Here is a 19,337-nt window from a genome sequence, read left to right as displayed (position 1 = left end):
TACCGTATATAAACAGTTGATTAAATCCTTATGTTTTTTGTCAAGTTGACACTAATTTTTTATTTCTTCAACATAAAAGCGAATTACACCATTGATTACTCACCGGAATGTCGATCAACGGTAGTTAAAGGAAGAAAACAAAATACCCAACTTAGCATGAGAAACACGTGATCTTAAAGATTAGGGGTAATCTAGTCACTAAACAAAAAAACCTTAAGTTAGGACAAAAGACAATGTAAATATCTCTAAAACTAAAGGGTAATATAGGAATGTTATTAACAGTTTTTTTTATTGTTGACTAGTTAAAGAATGAAATAGAGTTGCAGAGGAAGTCAGAGATTGAAGAAAGAGAGATCTATATCATATTTGAACGCTTTTTGTGGGCTAAAAGAAAAGTTTTTTAATTTCAAATTTGTTTTCTTTTCTCCGCTAATTATCACAGAAACTGTAGTTTGAGGTTTGAAAAGAAGGGTTTTTATTTTGCGGGTTACAGGGATTTCTGCTGGTTCACTTGTGAAACCTTCAATTACAAACCCTTATCTCTTTCAGCTTTCAGGTATTCCTTTTTTTTGCAACTCAAAAGGTTATTATTTATATTATTTGCTTTTTTTTTTTGCCTTTTGTTCCTCTAAATCTTGTTATTTTTTGTGGAGTTGATAAGCTCAACTTTGTTGATCTGTAAGCAAAAGTTCTCTACAAATATTAGGGTTTTATTTTTTTTAAATTTTCTGGTAGATTTTAAAACTAAAGAGTATTATGTTGCAGGGAAATCTGCGTATTTAGTTTTTAGTTGATTTGTTACTTGGTTAATGCTTCTGGTTTAAGTATACTATACGTTTACCTAGAAGAGAAAGTAGTTTGAAGTTTAAACTAGGAATGGTAGCTTATATTCATTCTTATATTTACTTCTGGGTTTGGGGGATTGGAAGATTGATAAGTAATCCCAATGCATTTGTTGGCCATAATTAAGTTTGGATTGGCAAAGTTGTGAAATTCCAACAAACAGTTGACAAGCCAAACAACTACGTGTCATAATAAGACAACAGTTGTGAGTTCAGGATAATTGATGGGGAGTCTTAATCGATGTTCTTGGCCCCCTCATTTATGTCTTTGGTTGGATCATCTTACAAGTGCTTGGGAGTTTAGGTTATTATATCTATTCTATCTTTTTAGGTTGGTATAATGTTGTTTTAAAGTTTGCTGTTTTTTTTGTTCTAGCAACTTTTTTAGCCTGGTTTTTGTTTTAATTCGGGGAAAAGTGGGATTTGAACCCAGTTCTTTGAGCAGATGAGTACATGCACCTACCATTGAGCCAAATGCTTGGGGTGCTTTCATCATTTATTTTACCTTAAAACAAATTAGAGAATATGAAACACAAGGTTATTACTAACTTAGGCATTATAGGGGAAAACAGCATAGTGTTAAGCTTCTGTTCTTGAGGGTTGTAACATATTTATTGTTTGATATTTGTTTCTAATGTCTTTGTTGTGAATTATATCCTTTGGGCGTCGGAGAAGTTGAAGAACCTTAAGAAAGATAAGTTGGATTTTAGTTATTAATTTCTTCTTGTTATGGTTTAGCATCTAAAATAGTTAACAATAAGCTTCAAATTATTGGTATCAACTATTAACATCAATGCATTTAGGCTTACCAATCTGGATTTTGTGAACAATAAGTGTTGAATAAGCATTGGATCAAGAGATCTGTCCTCCTCTGGGCTCCTTTAGGCTTTTCTTCTATCTCTTCATTCAATGTTCTAAGTCCTCCTAATCAAATTCAATGTTCTATCTCTATTTCAGGTCTTGATTACTGTATTCCTTCTAATCAAATTCAGCTAATGTTAAGGTGTTAGTTACTGAGTGAAAAATAATTAGGTATTAAGAGTATTTAGCAGTACATTTTCTTGTTAAAATTACAGAGGTGTACTTTGGGTTAACATTGCGCATTGGTTCCTAGTTTCTTTCATCTTTGTTTTACTTTCTTGTTACTCAAACATAGTTCTGAATTATGTTTCATGCTTTAACGTCTGATTTAAAGTCCATCTCATTGCAGGTCCAGTAGCAGTTACTCCTCATACAGGTTCCTGACGGCTATTGTCATCTGTTTTTGGTTGTGAAACTGGAAACCAAATAGAATGTGCTATTGTGTTTCAGTTGCTTGACAAGTTTGGCTTTTTTGTACCATATGGTGATTGGTTGTCAGTAGAAGATTTCTGTACTAATTTGTCAGCTTATTTTTATATTTGAATGACATCATGTGGGCACAGGGACTCAATTAAGACTAAATGAATGGAGAAAAATCAAAACAAGATTTTCATGGAACATTCTAGAGTTAGTAAACAATACAACTCTGTGGAGCATGGAAATGGGGAATTCCCCCATGCAACTCAAGCATTTATGCCAGATCCTATGACCAGCTTAAACATGAGTATAAGGCCTCCTGAGCTAAAAGGATCAGATGTCAAACCTGTACTTAATTATTCCATACAGACTGGTGAGGAGTTTTCTTTTGAATTTATGCGGGATCGGTTAAATCCTAGGAAGCATTTCATCCAAAATTCTCTAGGTGAACCCAGTTATGCAACAGGATATATGGATCTAAAAGGTCTTTTAGGCATTAGTCATACGGAATCTGAAAGTGGGTCTGATATTTCAATGCTTAACATGGTAGAGAAAGGTCCGAGGGGGTTTGAAAGAAAAGACTCTGTACATGAAAACCAAAGTAATTATGGGTCACATCAATCAATGCGACAGACTACATTGGGCTATGAAAATAATAGAGGACTTCTATATATGTCAATTGGGACCTCTGATGGCACATCAACAAAGATGAAGGTTCTTTGCAGCTTTGGTGGGAAAATCCTACCTCGACCAAGTGACAGAAAGCTAAGGTATGTTGGAGGCGAAACTCGCATAATTCGCATCAGAAAGGATATTTCGTGGCAGGAGCTTAAGCAGAAGATATTAGCAATTTATGATCAAACAGAAGTGATTAAATATCAGCTTCCAGGAGAGGACTTTGATGCTTTAGTTTCTGTGTCTTCAGACGAAGATTTGCAGAATATGATGGAGGAATGTAATGAACTTCTAGACAAAGAGGCCTCTCAAAAGCTTAGAATGTTTCTGTTCTCACTGAGTGATTTGGAGGATACTCAGTTTGGTCTAGGCAACATGGATGGTGATTCCGAGATTCAATATGTGGTAGCTGTTAATGGAATGGACTTTGGAACAAGGACAAGCACTACTCTGCATGGGTTGACAAGCTTTTCTGCTAACAATTTAACAGAACCAGTGGGAACGAGCATAAACAGGGAAACAAGCAGAGTTGCTGGAGACTCAGTTGTTATTAGCTCTTCTAACATTCCTGGCATTATGGTGTCATCATCAACTTTTCAGTCTTCTCAACCAGTTCTACCAAGTTCCTCAGGTGCCTATGAAACCCGTCCAGAGTTTTATCATGGCCAGACGATGGGGTATCCATTGCAGTATGGTCATAATTCTTCTAATTATTCCTATATTGCAGAATTTTCTAATTCAGTTCCTCCTAATGGGTTTATGAATCAACATGAACGCTCGACTGAAGTGCCACCATACAATGGCCTACAACAACAGAATCTGCAGATGCCAGCGACTGAGTTCAAACCCAAACCTGATTGTTCTGGTCACCAGGGCAATGACCTTGAAAAACATCGCCCTTCGGAAACAGATCACCCAGTTTCTTCTCGGCTGCATGAAGGAAAGGTGATAAATCATTTTCAGTGTGAAGAAGTACCAGTTGCAGTTGCTCCACAAGATGTGCCACATTTTACTTTGAAAAATGAAGCTAAAAACCAGGAAAATGAAAAAGTTGCGTCATCTGTTGATGCTGTGAATGAAGTGCTTGTTCCTAAACAAGGTAATGATGACCATCATTCAACTTCTAGTTATGCTGATTCTGAGTCTAATCCAACTGATTTAAGCTACCATGAGCCTACAGTGCCTCCTCACAAGGTTTATTATTCGGAAAGAATACCTCGGGAGCAGTTAGATTTGCTGAATCGATTGTCAAAGTCTGATGATTCATTAGGTTCTCAGTTGCTCTTAGCTCATCCACAATCTGATATGGCACAGCAATTTCCAAACACAGAAACTGTTGGAAATTTATGTGATACTAATATTGCTTCCCATATTGAAAAATCAGCTGCAAAACTTTCTAATAAAACCACTGATGATGAAATTTCCCAACGGCAAAAGCACAAAGAATTTCCTGCTGCTGTTTCTTTGATGAACTCAAAGCCTTCTGAGGAAGTGTTGGACACAGGTCTGAAGCAAGCAGTTTCAAATCCTATGGACAATATTCAAGCTCCAAACAAGGATGGGGTTCAGGTTGGTTTTCCAAAAGATAACCTTTCAGTTGAAAAGAAACCCACATTTGATGTGAAAGCTGAAACTGGGCCAGGGCTTCCTGTAGGAAGCGAATCAGCTTTTGCTCTGCCCCATGATGCCAACTTGACTAGCAAAAACCCACCAGTGCATTTTCAGGTTGATTTGAGGACGGAAAGCTCTACAAAAGATGATTCTAAAGAGAACCACAGTAGCGGTATTATCAGGGCAGCGCAGGGAGACATTCTTATTGATATCAATGATCGATTTCCTCGAGACTTCCTTTCTGATATATTTTCCAAAGCAATGCTTTCTGAGGAATCCTCTGGTGTTAGCCCACTGCAGACAGATGGAGCTGGCTTGAGCTTGAACATGGAAAACCATGAGCCCAAACGCTGGTCATATTTTCAGAAGTTGGCACAAGATTTTGGTGAAAAAGATGGTTCTCTCAATAACCAAGATCATGTATCAGATCAGTTTGCCCCAGTGGGTGTAGTTCCATTGAGCCAAGCTGAGTCTGATAAAAAAATTGGTGAAGACAACCCGAAGGATGGTCAACCCCAAGTGCAAATCAGTGAAAGTATGCAGTTTGATGCCATGATAGAGAACCTAAGAACACCGGAGTCAGACTATGAGGTAACTAATGTCAATGAGAATTGATTTTGTACACCTTGCTTTCTTAAAAGATATCACCTAATAGAATATGATTGCATTGGTTCTTCTAGAAGACGAAATCAGAAAAGAGGAATATTGGTCTACCTCCTTTGGATCCTTCTCTGGGAGAATTTGATATCAATACCTTGCAGGTATGCTACTGTTGTCACAGATTCTCCTGCTTTTGCTGTTTTACTTTTGGTGCATATGAAATGGAGTGGTTCCATGTTTGTTGTTGAATACTCAAAAACTTTTGAAAAGTAGGGAGTTTGATATTATCTCTTTTTTTACTTAAAAGGTACATTTAATATAAAAAAATTAAAGAAATTATAAAGAACTTCAATCAAGTAGATCTTTTATCCTGCTTATTACCTTGCAAAAAAGCATGTTCACCTGAAAAGGTCTGAAGTGCTTTTGTTATCTAATGCTATGGTGCATGTTTAGATGCATCGAGGTTCACTCCCACTGGGTAGTGGAACAGTATGGGGCAGTGCTTGCTTGTCTTTGTTGAGGCTTCTAGTTGCAGAAATTAGCTTTCCTTTTGCCCATGTGCGTCACATAGTAATCTAATAAAAACCTGGTATGCAATGGACAGCCTATATTAATGTCTAGCTTTTAGTTCTTACTAGATATGTATTCTGATCCTTTTGAAGCTTTTTATTTTTGTCATTCTGCATGCAAGAAAAGAACAAGGACATACTTTGATTCTGATGACTGTAATTTGCTTGATAGAAGTTCTAGAAGAATAGCTAGTGCTAGCTGTTGAATGGGTTCTTAAATTGACAAAGCAATTAAAACATCTTTTTTGTTTTTGGAAATTTTGTTCCTTTGTAATGCTATTTTAATTTCCCCCCCATTCTGATATGTTTAGATTCAGTATTTGTCTCTCATCATAAACTTAATTTTGTGGACTCAAATGCAATGGGGATAAGCTTTTGGAGTATGTACTGGCCATTAAATTCTTTGAAGCTGCATGGATGTGTTTCTGGCACTTTTTTTCTTTTGAAAACTTCCATGCACGTAAACTGAAATGAAAAATGCATTTCTCTTTTCACTGGCTTGTTATACTTTGGGCCTCAACCTGTTTTGACGGTGTCCCACTTATTGAAATGTTCTGTAATATGTATTAGATGCTTACTTGTTTATCCTGGATCATGTTATAGCTCATAATGAATGAAGATCTTGAAGAGTTGAGGGAGCTGGGTTCTGGTACATTTGGGACTGTATATCATGGCAAATGGAGGGGATCAGATGTTGCCATCAAGAGAATAAAAAAAAGCTGCTTCACAGGTCGATCATCTGAGCAAGAAAGATTGGTAATTTGCCTCACTTGCAAATTATTAATATTTTTATACATGTGATACATTTTCCATGTTTGCTTTCATGACACCATTGGACAAAAGCCTCTTGATCTTAAAAGGAAGTTAACCAACTAAAACTATTATCATTTTTTCATTTCATTTCATTTATTTATTTTTTTGGGGGCGTGAAGAGGGGGGAGGATTGGTCCAAATAGAGCTGTAGTTCTTTTTTTTTTTTTTTGTCATACTTGGGGTTGCCAGGGTTTCGTATATGGTAACTTGAACTAAAAGTTCAGCCACTCTACCAATAGACCACATGGCTGTTCTCGATGATTTGTTTTCTTTATTATTGCTGCTATTATTATTAATTATCAACATCGTCATCTAACCTAGTTAATGCATGTTTGCAACTGCTGTTCTCTCTCTCTTTGGTATTATTTCATACTTAATGCTATACTAAAAGATTTACACTTCATCCTCAGACCAATGAATTTTGGCGGGAAGCTGACATTCTCTCAAAACTTCATCATCCAAATGTGGTGGCATTTTATGGTGTGGTGCAAGATGGTCCTGGAGGAACAATGGCTACTGTTACAGAGTTCATGGTTGATGGTTCCCTTAGGCATGTTTTACTTCGCAAGGATAGGTGAATTCTCTTTTCATTTTGTTACTTAGTAATAGTTTGTCTTAGTTTTTTTTTTTTTTTTCCTTTTGTGTGTGTGGGGGGGGGGGGTGTGAAGATATCCTAGAATTTCACAACTGCCTTTGTTAGTTCATGAACATCTCCTGTTTGACCGTTCTGCCTAATTTAAAATTGCAGGTTGCTTGATCGTCGTAAGAAGCTCATAATTGCCATGGATGCAGCATTCGGGATGGAATATTTACATTCAAAAAATATTGTGCATTTTGATCTGAAATGTGACAACTTGCTTGTTAACTTGAAAGATCCTTCACGACCTATTTGCAAGGTTACCTTGGGTCATCTGCCCTGGACAAATTTAGTATGGTTAAATTTGGTGCTAATTATTACATTTCTAAGATATTATTTTTCTTTCCAGGTTGGTGATTTTGGACTGTCTAAAATAAAACGTAATACCTTAGTTTCTGGTGGTGTTCGGGGGACCCTACCTTGGATGGCCCCAGAGCTCTTGAATGGGGGCAGCAATAAGGTTTCAGAAAAGGTAAGATGTCATTCATGAAAATAACTTGAACTGGCACAGTAAGCTACTTGCTCTTCCTGATTCTTCCCATTGATCAGCTGGTAGGTTTTATCTGATTATTGCATTGTAAAAATCAGTCCTTAAGACTCAATGGGGAGAAGGCTTTCTTTAACTTATTATTCTTTATTTAAGAAGCCATTACACTGATCAGTACATATTCTGAATTGCTGCCATTCCATTTATATCAGCTACCATCTAATGGAAAATTAAGATAATGATAATAAAAATGGCTGCTACCGCGTAATAGTTGGCTGTAATGGGTAAAGAGGAGGCAGTTTGCCACTGAATCTTACAAATTACAGTAGAGAATTTTGCTAAAGATGTATTTTTGCAAAATATTTGTCTGCATCTTTTTATTTATCGAGATAGTTTCAGCATAAGAACAGTACCATGTATCATTTTAAAAGGACATTTAACAGATACAGTGGCTTCAAGCAGCTGACTTTTTCAAAGAAGGAAAGAATGTGCAAGTTTTGCTGTCATCTTAGAGGAAAGAAATTGAACGGATTTTGCTTGTGGTATATCATAATGCAGTTATCTGTCATAGCTAAACTATAGAGCATCAAACTACTACTTTTTAACATGGCTTTTTAAATGAAATGGGACTCAAAAGATGGATGACATTGGTAATAGTCTAGGAGAATCAATTGTTGAGTCTGAATCAGTAAGTGGTAGTTCATTTTTTTTTGAACTGTATTTTTTACCACACTATTAATTGCCATTTATTCTTTGATGACTAATATATCTAAATAAAGCATATACATGAACCTACTTGTGTGCACATATACACATATGCAAGCACCTTTATATGGGAGCCTTAACTGAAATATTTAAAAAAGAAAAAGAGAAAGAAGAGAGAGATGGTGCATGGGGATGTGAAAGAAAATTAAAATATTTTGATGGTGAGATAGTTCCTTAGAGACCTATCTGGTTTCTGTATACTTATTTTATATCTGTTTTGAAGATATCGCTAGCATTGCTGCATTGATTGTTGAGGAAGAACATCATATTCTTGTTACTTATTCTGCCTCGGGTATATCTAGCCTTGACATAAGTCACTTTTCAGTACTATGCTTTACACTTCTTTGTTGATCTGCAGGTTGATGTGTTCTCTTTTGGTATTGTTTTATGGGAGATTCTCACTGGGGAAGAGCCTTATGCCAATATGCACTATGGTGCAATTATAGGTATGACTTGAGTACTTGTAACTATTAAGGTTGTGCTTGTGTCAGAAGATTCTCACCAGTTTTAGAGGCAAATGAAAAACTAAATAACACTCATAGAATGATGTTTTGAAGTAACAGCCTGTGTTTCCATCCTTTGGGCTAAAATTTTTGTTCTAGAGCCAAAATATAAAATGAAAGTAGTTTTGGTACTTTTGGTTGATGCATTGACAAATCCTTAAAGGATAGTCTGTTTTATTAACCATGAGGCATTGAGCCTGTTAACTGACGATTGATTTTTAGACTTCATCCATGAAAATATCTCCTCAATACTGATTCCTAACATGGATATTGTCAGATAATGTGACATGTGTGTTTGAATTTTTGACTGGCACTGATAATAGCGTACATATCAGATAGGAATTCTAAATTTTTAGGATACTAATTACTGATAAGTTTTCCTGGTTTGAAAGGTCAGAACTGTGTCTATATAGGAGACTGTAGCAGCTGTATTTACACAGTAAAAATTAAGTCCAGTACATCAATTTTCTGCAGATATGCTGGGTATCTGGCTGGCATATGATCTATATCATGCCAAATGCTATACAATAATGTATGTGTTTGGTGTTGCTATACTGAGAACACGTTCTGTCATTTGGAACATATGCATGTACATAAGAGTGCATAAACATGCATATATACTATGCATGTTTGACAAACCTAGAGTCTTTGACTTGATTATTACCTCTAATAGCATCACAATTAGAATGCAAGTGTGAAATTTGACCAAACTTGAGTGACTACTCAATCATCCTGAAAAGCTGAAACACGCATCATCCATCATCCAGTTTTGGTTTCTGTGACATATCTTAATTATTTAATCTTATGGCTTCTCAGAGTAAGAGCTTACGAGGTATTTATCTTATTTTATTTGATGGATATATTCCTTGGATTCCATTAAAACAAAAAATTATTAGGCTTGGTTTGATTAACTTATAATTTTAAGATACAAGAGCATTTGCGCATCTTCATGTAACTAACCCTTGTGACCATTCTTGTCTTTACATTTTACTATTTTATTAGCATTCTTTTGGTGCCTTCTGTTTGCTGAGGTTGGCGCATTTGCAATTTTACATTGCTGAAGGCCAAATCATTTTAAAGATCTTCTGTTAATCTTTTCATAGATTGCTGCCATATCCTTTTTCTCACATATGCATTCCTTTGTTCTTCTATATTATATTTAAACTCATCTGCTTTAACACTGAGATTTTAGCCGTTCTTTTTTTCATATGCTTGTTTGGAGGTGTTTTGCTGATATCCTAAGATATAATGGAAGTTGTTGGATATCTCACCTCCTTTAGTTTCTATTTGCATGTAGATTTGCCTGTAAGATAGTTATATGCATTTTTTTGTCATGTATGCTTTTTTAACTTCTAGGGTTGAGTCAGTTTCTCTATGATCTAAAAGTTGGTGTCGAAATGCAGGAGGAATTGTAAGCAACACACTGAGACCAACAATTCCAAGCTTTTGTGATCCTGAATGGAGGAAATTGATGGAACAGTGTTGGTCCCCTAATCCTGCAGCCAGGCCATCATTCACAGAAATTGCTAGTCGATTGCGTACAATGTCAGCTGCTGCGAGCCAAAGCAAGGTGCAGGGTCACAAGGCATCAAAATGAGAATGGTTTCTGAAAGGGGTACAGTCATTTCCACGATAGGTATTCATTCAATTGTTCACACATTTGAGTAGAATTTGATTATGATCACTTGGAAAGGAAATTGGGGCTTCCTAATTGTTTTTGGAATGGAAGGCTTCTCTTATAAAGAAATAATAATGTTATTGAACAAGAATTGGGATTTAGTGTACTATGTTGTACTTGAAAAATCTTTTTATCTTTTCCCTTTTAAACTGTGTTGATACTGGCTGTGCATCTTTTCCAATAATTACTATCATTTTTATTTACCTTGATATCATTTCGAGATTTGGCTTTTTCCCAAAGTTTTTCTTGCGCTTTTTTTCTATGTCAGGTAAGTCAGCAAATTCACAGCTTTTGGATAATATAAGGATAAAAATCCGGTAAAAATACTATGACAGTATCTTTCAATTTTGATATTGAATAAATTAATTTTTTGAAAAATCGAGCAATTAAGGATAACTAATGATGGTGTTAGTGTTTTTTGTCAATTTAAAATAAATTTAATTGATGTAATAACAAATTTAGTTTTATCATTTATATATTTTAATCAATTTGTTCATGATTTAACAAATTTAATTTGCAATATTTTGTAAACTTGTATATGTTTGAAGTTAAATTTGTTGAAGTTTTAAGAATCAAGACTAAGTTAGCAAAATATATAAATATTGAGGATTAAATTTAGTAATATTTCAATTATAATTATGCACAATTAATTAAAGATATTAACATTATGATTAATTCTCCTTAATTGTTCATTTTAAATTAATTGTCCTGTTTATTTTAAAATTAATAAGAACCAATTTGTTTAGTTTAGATCAACTAGAGATTTTTTACCAAAAAATTCCATAGCTTCCTTATCTAACCCAATATTGGGAAGACCAAAATATGTTTTTGGGTTGAAGTGCCTAGTAGGTCATTGTATTATAGAGATTGGATCAAATTAATTTTATTATCAAATAGATTAATTTAGTCCCTATACTATAAAAAGAATCAAATAAATTCAAATTATAATAGAGTTAAAATTTACTATATATAAAATATCTTGAAAATTATTCATTTAATTGCGTTTCAATTTCAAACAAAAGATTTCATTTACAAAACGATAAAAGCTAAACTTTGTTAAACAAAAAAAGTTATATTTTCTGAGTAATAAATATTAACTTTATTTCAATTTAACCTTATTTAATTTTTTTAATAGTATAAAAATTAAATTATCCATTATATTAATTTGATTCAGTTTCTATAATACCTTAACTTTCAACTACTTTCACTCACATTTATGTAGACATCTTATTTATCCTTTCCTATTATAAGACTGATGTAATTGAACTTGGATGGGATCATTTATGGTAGAAGACAATTTACACTTTTTCTTTTTGAAGTTTATGTATTGTTTCAAAGGAAGTGCATTTAAGAAAAAATATATATGAAATAGCCGGCCAAGGAGTTCTGCAGGACAGGTAATCAACCTGCAAAGTCATAAAAAGGCAATTTCTTGGACAACGAAATCGCTAGTGGCAAGGGGACCTATATTGTGATTGTCCCCAAGAACATAAACCTTTTTTAATCTTATTGTTTTCTAAGACCAGTTTAATAAATGTCAATGTCAAACCAAATAAAATAATGGTTTTGATTGAGACAATGTGGTTGTAGATTAGTAGGCAGATGAAACATTGTGCAGTTGCCAAGCAGATGCCAGCATCAAGGGCCTGCCTTTCCACCCGAGGAGGAGGCACCCTTTCTCACTGCCCAATGAATAACCGTCACAGCCATAGACTGAAAGCATCATCCTTGCTTGACTCAAGCACTTCAACCCCATCACTTGAAACCCAGCTCTGCCTAATTGTCGTCGCCATTGATCTGCTCTTTCATGCCTTTCCATTCTGTCCGTTCCTTCGTAAGCTACAATGTTTCGAATTTCTTCCGCAAAGTGAAGCCTCTCTATCTTCATCCTTTGAGGACTATGTCTAGGTAGACTTGCCTCAAGGGAATCAAAAATGGCTGAATAGTAGTGAAGGGACTCAAGGAACCTCCCAAGAAAGAATGGTCCATTGTGGTTTGCATCTTGTTCCACCATTGTTAGCAAAGCTGGGCCTAGTTTCTTGATGGCTTGGAGGATTGCTTTGAGTGATCCTCTACTCTCTTTCACATATTTGTGCAAGTGCATAACACTGTTGATATATAATGATTCCCCTTCTCTTAAGTTGAGATTATCTCTGGTCAGAAGAGACGGTGTAACTGGCTCTGATATCAGGTGGAACTCCATTGCTATACCTAGTGAGCTGGCGTCCTCGAGAAGGGACTTCATGCTAGCTTCAAGCTCTACTAGATCTTCATCACTGGTTAATGCTGTAATTCGGAGAGTTGGGGGACCTTCAGGCCTTGATGCTAGCGCTCTTATCAAGGAAGGCCATTGAAGGGTATGTTTCATTCCTAGATCAATGATGTGCAAGGAACCTTTCCCTTGTGCTGCTTGAAATATTGCCTCATTTGCAGCCAGGAAGCCAAATGCAATGTAAGGAGTAGTCTGGTAAAGTAATTGAAAAGCCTCCATTTTCTCCTCCCTAGCTATCATTGGAACATCAATGGCACAATTTGCAATGGTGCCGTTTCCATTGACATTTTGAAGAAGAGACAGTCTAGATTTCAATCCTATAGCAAAACAATAGGAAACCCTTTGCAGTGAATCACCCAAAGGAGTAGCCGAAGCCCCAATTTGACTGAGCATAGAGGTCGCAAGGTGTATGTCACGGCAGCCTACCGCCTCGGCACATGCCAGCAACAAGTGCACCAGGTGAAGCCCTTGGTCTACCCCATGGCTGGCCTCCTCTATGCTAGGAACCATTTCATTTGCTCCCAAATCTTCACATGAGCTACTCATCTCCAATTCATCTCCTTCCATCATCAGCGAATCATCATTGACAATCGAAAATGCCTCGATTTTGTCCTGAAAATGATGGAAATTTTGCTGCTTCTTGGAGTTGCGATCGTTTTTATCATCCCCCTCCCCATCTCCATCCCCATCATCATCATCATAATCCATGTTAATGAAACTATCAACAAAGTCATCGACCTCAGAAGCAGCTAAGTGAGGGGTGCTAATTTCATCATCAGGACAAAAGGGCTCAGTATCATTATTCATGGCATCGCCCAACTCCCCTTGTTCAAGCTCAACTCTTGCCGAACAAAACCTTCGAATGGCGAAATCATGGTTGAAGCTTTCATACAACCAACCATTGAACCCTTCCATTACTACTCGGAGGTATTAAGGAGGAAAAGGGAATGAATAGTGAGTGGTGCCTAAATCTAGTCTCTAAATATATAGATAGATATCTATGTCTATATATATTATCGATCATATGTATTTTTTAAGAAAAAAAAAGCCTATTTCTTGAGGGTTGGCGAAGAAACTTCTTTGTACTCATGTCAATGATAGAGAACAACATTAATAAAAATAAAACTGAAATTAGAAAATTCATGTACAACACTTTCGGGATCAAGTTTATTTGTAATATTTTCACGTATGATTTTTGTTTGCTGTCCTGTATTATTTCAGATTCTTTTGTGTTTTTAAATTTTTTCATATGTATGCTTATAAATATATATGTGTATATATATATATATATATATATATTAATATAATACGAATATAACGTAATCACATGCTTAAAAATATGTTTATATACAAATACAAAATTTAAAGTAACTTATATTTATTTTTAATGTAATTATAAAAAGTAAAAACGTTTGAATAAAAGAATATTAAAAAGTGGTTTAGAGTATCAAAATTTTGTACCCACTAATATAAATAGGTATTAATCGAGATGAAAACACATAAAAATTATCAAAACACATTAATTTTTTTATTAATTTATACCTAAAATAACATATGCAAACGATGGATACCGGATCACCATATTTAGCATCCAATCGATTAGTTAATTCACAATAACGTGAGAAAGTCATGGGAACATCAGCAAGTCTTTGGAGGAAAATTTTGCTTGTGATACATGCAACCTTTTCAACAAGAAAAATGACTACAAATTGACTTTTGCTGTGGACAACATTTGCAAGATTCATGCAAATTAGTACATTCAAAAAGAAAAAGAAATTGCTTGCTATGATTTTAGTTGGAAAATATTCAACACTTTATTTTAAAATAATAAACATAGAATTTTAATTTCAATATCCTAATATTTTTCATTATCTCAATACTGTTTAATAACGATATTAAAAATTCATTCTATTAAATTTTGTTTTGATTTCTTTTCTATCAAAACAAAATTTCAACACATAACTTTTTACGTGTTGTATAAGATAGTCATATAAACTTTTACTTAATTTGAAGTTTTAAGTGACAAATTAATCGGTACCAACTCGGTTTAAAATGATTAATATATCATATTATTAAATAATTATTATTACTATTTTGATGACATTTTTATTTTTAATGCTTTTATATAGTTTTAGAATAAAAGAACTAGAATTAACATGTCTAAAGATTAAATCCGTGTTTAATGAATATATAACAAATTCTTTACCACCACCAATAATAAATCTTAAGTAAATTTCAAAAATTAACTTTTAACATCAAATGTTTTCTCTTACCAAATTTGTATCACTGATTGCGTTGGTATCATAATTTAACTTGATATATAATTTTTAAAACTAAAAGTTTAATATTGAATTTTTTTCACTAACTTGATAATTTTTTGACATGCTATAGAAAAATAAAAATATCATGACAAACAATTGGAGTGCATTTAATATATTTACTTATTTAATTTTCTTTTACCCACAAGTTAAACTATTTTTATTTTTATTTTATACATATTACATATGTGTTGTTATTATTCTTAGTTCCAAACCTTACGTTTCATTATTTATTGTATGTTATACTTAAACACACATCGATTCATAAACAATTTAATCTAATTTTTAATTTTAATATCGTATATATTTCATGTGTTATTGCTCTTAATCGGTTTGAGTCATACGTTTCACTATTTATTATATGTTATTTTTAAACACATATTTGTATTCTATATTTGTGATTTGCACATGCATATACATGCCATATGATTTTTAGTAATATGTAAGCGAAATATTGAATACAAAAATTAAAAAGAATTAAAACCTTCAAATTCATTATTCATGTGTAGAAAAAAAAAAAAACTCTTAATTAAGGAATCAAGGGAAATGGGCAGAGGATGAAGGAAAGGGACATGGGTGGGGATAATAACAAGCATTGAATTTTGTTGTTGGCAATTAACAATCGAAATATAGCATAAAAGGGCAAAAAAAGAAAAAGAAAAACTAAAGTGCAAATTGCCGGCCTTAAAGACAAGCAAATTGGGGCGGTTAGCTCAACAAAGGTAGGTCCAAAATATCAACCTTCCCTAATTAACTTGATGTTGTTGTCTTTGCCTATTTCCCCCTTTTGGGCGGCCAACAAGTAACAAGACATTTAAGCTGGCTATGACTATGCCAAAACATTAAATGGATGCCTCACATAACTTTTATTTTCATTTTAATAACATTTAATGATTATTTGTTAATCAATTTCATGATGAAAGAAGTTAAATTATATTATTTTGACGTTTTGACAAATATCATACAATTAAATTATTGTGTAAACAAAAAGTGTAATTTTGTTTAAAGATATTTGGTGTGATGTTTATTGCAAGACGATATTTAAAATGGATAAGTTTGGATTTATAATGGTTATTGTGAGTTGTGACTCATAAGTTGAAAACTAACAAGTCACATGTTTTAACTCCTCAAGCTGAAATAAGTTTATTATGCTAAAGATATTTAAGATATCAATTGACAAGTCATGGTGAAGATAAATCCTTGTGATTTGCATGATTTTAACTTTTGAAGATATTAGGGAAGAGTCATGCTAAGAAAATGAGAAATTATATATGTTTTAGGTTTCATGAATCTAATGTGGACGACGACGATGACGACGACGACAGAGTATTTATGAACAAGCTTTAGCTAGACACTACAATTTTTGAAGAAAGTCCATTTACTTTTTGACATGATAGGTGTTGAGAATGCAAAAGTTGAATTTGATCATGATGAACTTTTGTTGGTGTTGATACAAGGTACAACAAGAGAGGTAGACAAGAGGGAGTAAGAAGAAGACCAAGGTCGTGCAATAGAGGTTGGTTCACCTAAAGAGGCCGAGAATTGGAACAAGGACAAGGGACAAGTTTATCAAGAAGATGAGTGTTCAAAATAACCTTAGGATGTTAGAAGGTTCGATCCCTTAGTCATCGTTTCTCAAGGTATTTATAGAAGAGGTCCCTTTGTCTACGGGTATGACGTGTCAGGATATACATTCAAGCCCGTTGAATGTGTAATGGATAATCATAGGTGCATATCATAGGACTTTATTGGTACAAGGTTGTTAAGCCTAAATAGACTCCTTGTTGCCTTGGAAGTAAGTTCACATTAAGATAATATTCATACTTAAGTCCAGGTGGATGACTCCATTGAGTGAAAATGGATGGTCATACTTAGAGATATTGAGGTCAAAAGGTCTGTCAGGACTTTATTTCAGGGAAGTCAATACGAGGGTCAACAATGCTTCTAGTGCTGACATGTGTTCACTTGGCGAAGGGATATAATATTAGCCCCTAGTTGAGTGGGAGGTTATAAAATGACTTTTCGCGAGACATGTTTTGAAGTTTACTTGAAGGTTTATCTTATCGGGGAAGGTGAAACAACATTAGATTTTAAGAACAATTTTCATAAATGCAACACCTTTTTGGGGAGTAGTGGTCATGATGAGGAGTATCTGACATTGTGCAGGTGGCCAAATTATATTGGTTATGTTCTCAAATCCCCAAACGATGCACTTATGAAGAATTACTATAAATTGTTCTTTTGTTTTGTCTTAGGCCTTTTTGTCGTTTCAAAATTCTTTCTTGAAATTCTTATTTAGTTTTTTCTGTTTCAAAATTTCTTTTGATCATTGTATGCATGATCTTAGTCAGAAAATGATCAAACTTGTGAGGAGAGGAGGAAGAACTAATAGACCTTTGTCATAGTGAGGCGGAGGTAGGTCTCCTTTTTCCAATAATAGGGCGACAACAATGACTAGTAGGCCGACCATAGTCAATCATAGGAGATCTTCGATGGTTGAGAACCAAAAAGAGTAAATCCTTGGGCATTTTTGGACTTATGATGAGTTAGTGGCAGTTGATAAATGTAAGTGCACGACTGTTGGACAAAACAGGTTAGCAAAAAAATATTTAAATATAAATAAACATATATTTATATATATAATGTAAAATATAAATAGTATAATTTATATTTAAGTTTTCAAATACGTAAATAAATAAAAACCGTAACAAAAGTTGAAACTGAAAATAAGAATAGAGATTTACTAAACGTTGAGGCGTGTTTAACATAGTTTCCTTAAGATAGATTTGACCGCTCCTACGGTATTTGGAGAAATGTTGGTCGAATGTCTCCAAGGATACAACAACACAATGATCAAAGCAACATCACCTCTACAGTGATCAACGAACAAACAATAGCTTTTTCTATTACCGAAACGTTTGAAAAATATGGAGAGGAAAAGAAGAGTTTTGAGAACAACAAAAATTCGGTGTGTAAGAATATAAGAGTGTATTTTATTTTCTACAGAATTCATAGCCTTTTTATAGGCATTGAGAATGTTAGAATTTTAGAAATTTCTATAAAATCTGCCATTAAGGAGCCAATAAATCAATTTGATTAAAAATTAAATCAAATTGATTGAAATCAAATAAATAAGATAAATGTCCTTATATAAAAAAATATGTCTACTGAGGAAAATAATTTCGTGTTGGGCTAAAATATTCGCAGGCCCACTTTAGGCCTGACTAGTCTGGATATTTCATGTCGCCCACGTCGTGCGGGTGCACCCCAACCCCACTGGGTTTAAACCTGCACCCTCTGCACTAGGCAGGGTTCCAAGCTTAGTCATTCAATCACCCTTCAAGATGGTTCCCAGATATAAACATATCTCACAGTTGATATTTAACCAATGTGGGATCTAAGCTTTTACTTTTCCTCAACAAATATTTCCAAATAGCTTACTTTGAGCATCAATTTCTCATTCATCACTCAACCATTTTGAGTATATGATATACCGTTGTAAAGGTCTCATGGAGTAGAATATGAAACCATAATTTTATGATTCAACTCTCCACCTTTACCTATTGAGAATATGTCTCAAAGTTCCCATAAAATGTAATTTATCCAACAATACCCCACATGAATGAAAATTGATAGTTTTATCGAAAAACATTGACTCGATGTGGTGATAGAATCTACGATCGATAGTTGCATAGGATAGGTAGGTATCCACCCTTGAACCTTCCCTTATGAAAGTATATTTGCTTTACTAGTTTACTAGTAGACGTGATGTCCTTGAATTGTTCTGTCGTTTGTGTAAACGATAATATACCTCATACAACTAGCTTCCTAGCAAGGTTTTAGTTTTCATGGTTATGTTCATATAGCCATGAACATCTCCTGGTTCTATAAGAGTTTGAGAGAACTATGCCCCAATAGTCTCCTCGAAGCGGCCTCACTTCACTCTCATATAGGTGACTTATGTTGTTCGGCTCACCGAAATACATAATGGTCATTAAAAACATTGCTTAACCTCTCCCATTTTTAGTCACTGTTTACATCATAGGAACAGACTTAGGATAAGTACCCCCACAGTGACCTCACAAGGTCTATGCAATTAGGTTGTCCTTTTGAACTTAGATCTTAGGATCTTCAGTCAATTAGGTAGGGCTTTCTTTCACATAGTGCCTTTTATTACAATGGGCCTTAGTCTCATTCCTTTCGACGTTTTATCAACATGATATCGATTTAAACCTTTAGTAAGTGGATCTGCAATGTTATTTTTTGATTTTATAAAATCAATAGAGATA

The 19,337-nt window shown here is 34.3% G+C and overlaps 2 protein-coding genes across 6 annotated transcripts; one reads left to right on the top strand and one right to left on the bottom strand.

Annotated features, from left to right (window-relative positions):
* The first annotated feature begins 231 nt into the window (after positions 1-231).
* Positions 232-10,607, top strand: LOC108482977 (uncharacterized). Of its 5 annotated transcripts, XM_053029860.1 has the most exons (11): positions 238-556; positions 2,053-3,426; positions 3,523-3,894; positions 3,976-4,997; positions 5,087-5,167; positions 6,179-6,331; positions 6,799-6,962; positions 7,137-7,284; positions 7,375-7,497; positions 8,636-8,723; positions 10,184-10,607. In XM_053029860.1, exons 2-11 carry the CDS (start codon positions 2,289-2,291, stop codon positions 10,375-10,377), a joined length of 3,483 nt encoding a protein of 1,160 aa, XP_052885820.1. In that variant the 5' UTR covers positions 238-556; positions 2,053-2,288; the 3' UTR covers positions 10,378-10,607. The 5 variants fall into 5 exon arrangements, with proteins under 5 accessions (XP_052885814.1, XP_017641603.1, XP_052885817.1 ...); XM_053029857.1 differs by having other exon boundaries at positions 236-556; positions 3,523-4,997; XM_017786116.2 differs by having other exon boundaries at positions 236-556; positions 2,053-3,894.
* A 1,229-nt stretch (positions 10,608-11,836) lies between these two features.
* Positions 11,837-13,817, bottom strand: LOC108481622 (GRAS family protein RAD1-like). The gene has a single exon (XM_017784733.2). It carries the CDS (start codon positions 13,643-13,645, stop codon positions 12,050-12,052), a length of 1,596 nt encoding a protein of 531 aa, XP_017640222.1. The 5' UTR covers positions 13,646-13,817; the 3' UTR covers positions 11,837-12,049.
* Positions 13,818-19,337: the final 5,520 nt, after the last annotated feature.

Source organism: Gossypium arboreum, chromosome 1 (genome assembly GCF_025698485.1).
Source record: "Gossypium arboreum isolate Shixiya-1 chromosome 1, ASM2569848v2, whole genome shotgun sequence".
Lineage (NCBI taxonomy): Eukaryota > Viridiplantae > Streptophyta > Magnoliopsida > Malvales > Malvaceae > Gossypium > Gossypium arboreum.
The sequence above is the reverse complement of the archived record's forward strand: the minus strand, read 5'-3'. Positions and strand labels throughout refer to the sequence as shown.

Coding starts and splice junctions, on each gene's coding strand:
- LOC108482977 (XM_053029854.1), top strand. CDS start 2,289: ATGGAGAAAAATCAAAACAAGATTTTCATGGAACATTCTAGAGTTAGT. Junction 6,963..7,136: donor GTTTTACTTCGCAAGGATAG/GTGAATTCTCTT, acceptor TTAAAATTGCAG/GTTGCTTGATCGTCGTAAGA. Junction 8,724..10,183: donor GCACTATGGTGCAATTATAG/GTATGACTTGAG, acceptor GTCGAAATGCAG/GAGGAATTGTAAGCAACACA.
- LOC108481622 (XM_017784733.2), bottom strand. CDS start 13,645: ATGGAAGGGTTCAATGGTTGGTTGTATGAAAGCTTCAACCATGATTTC.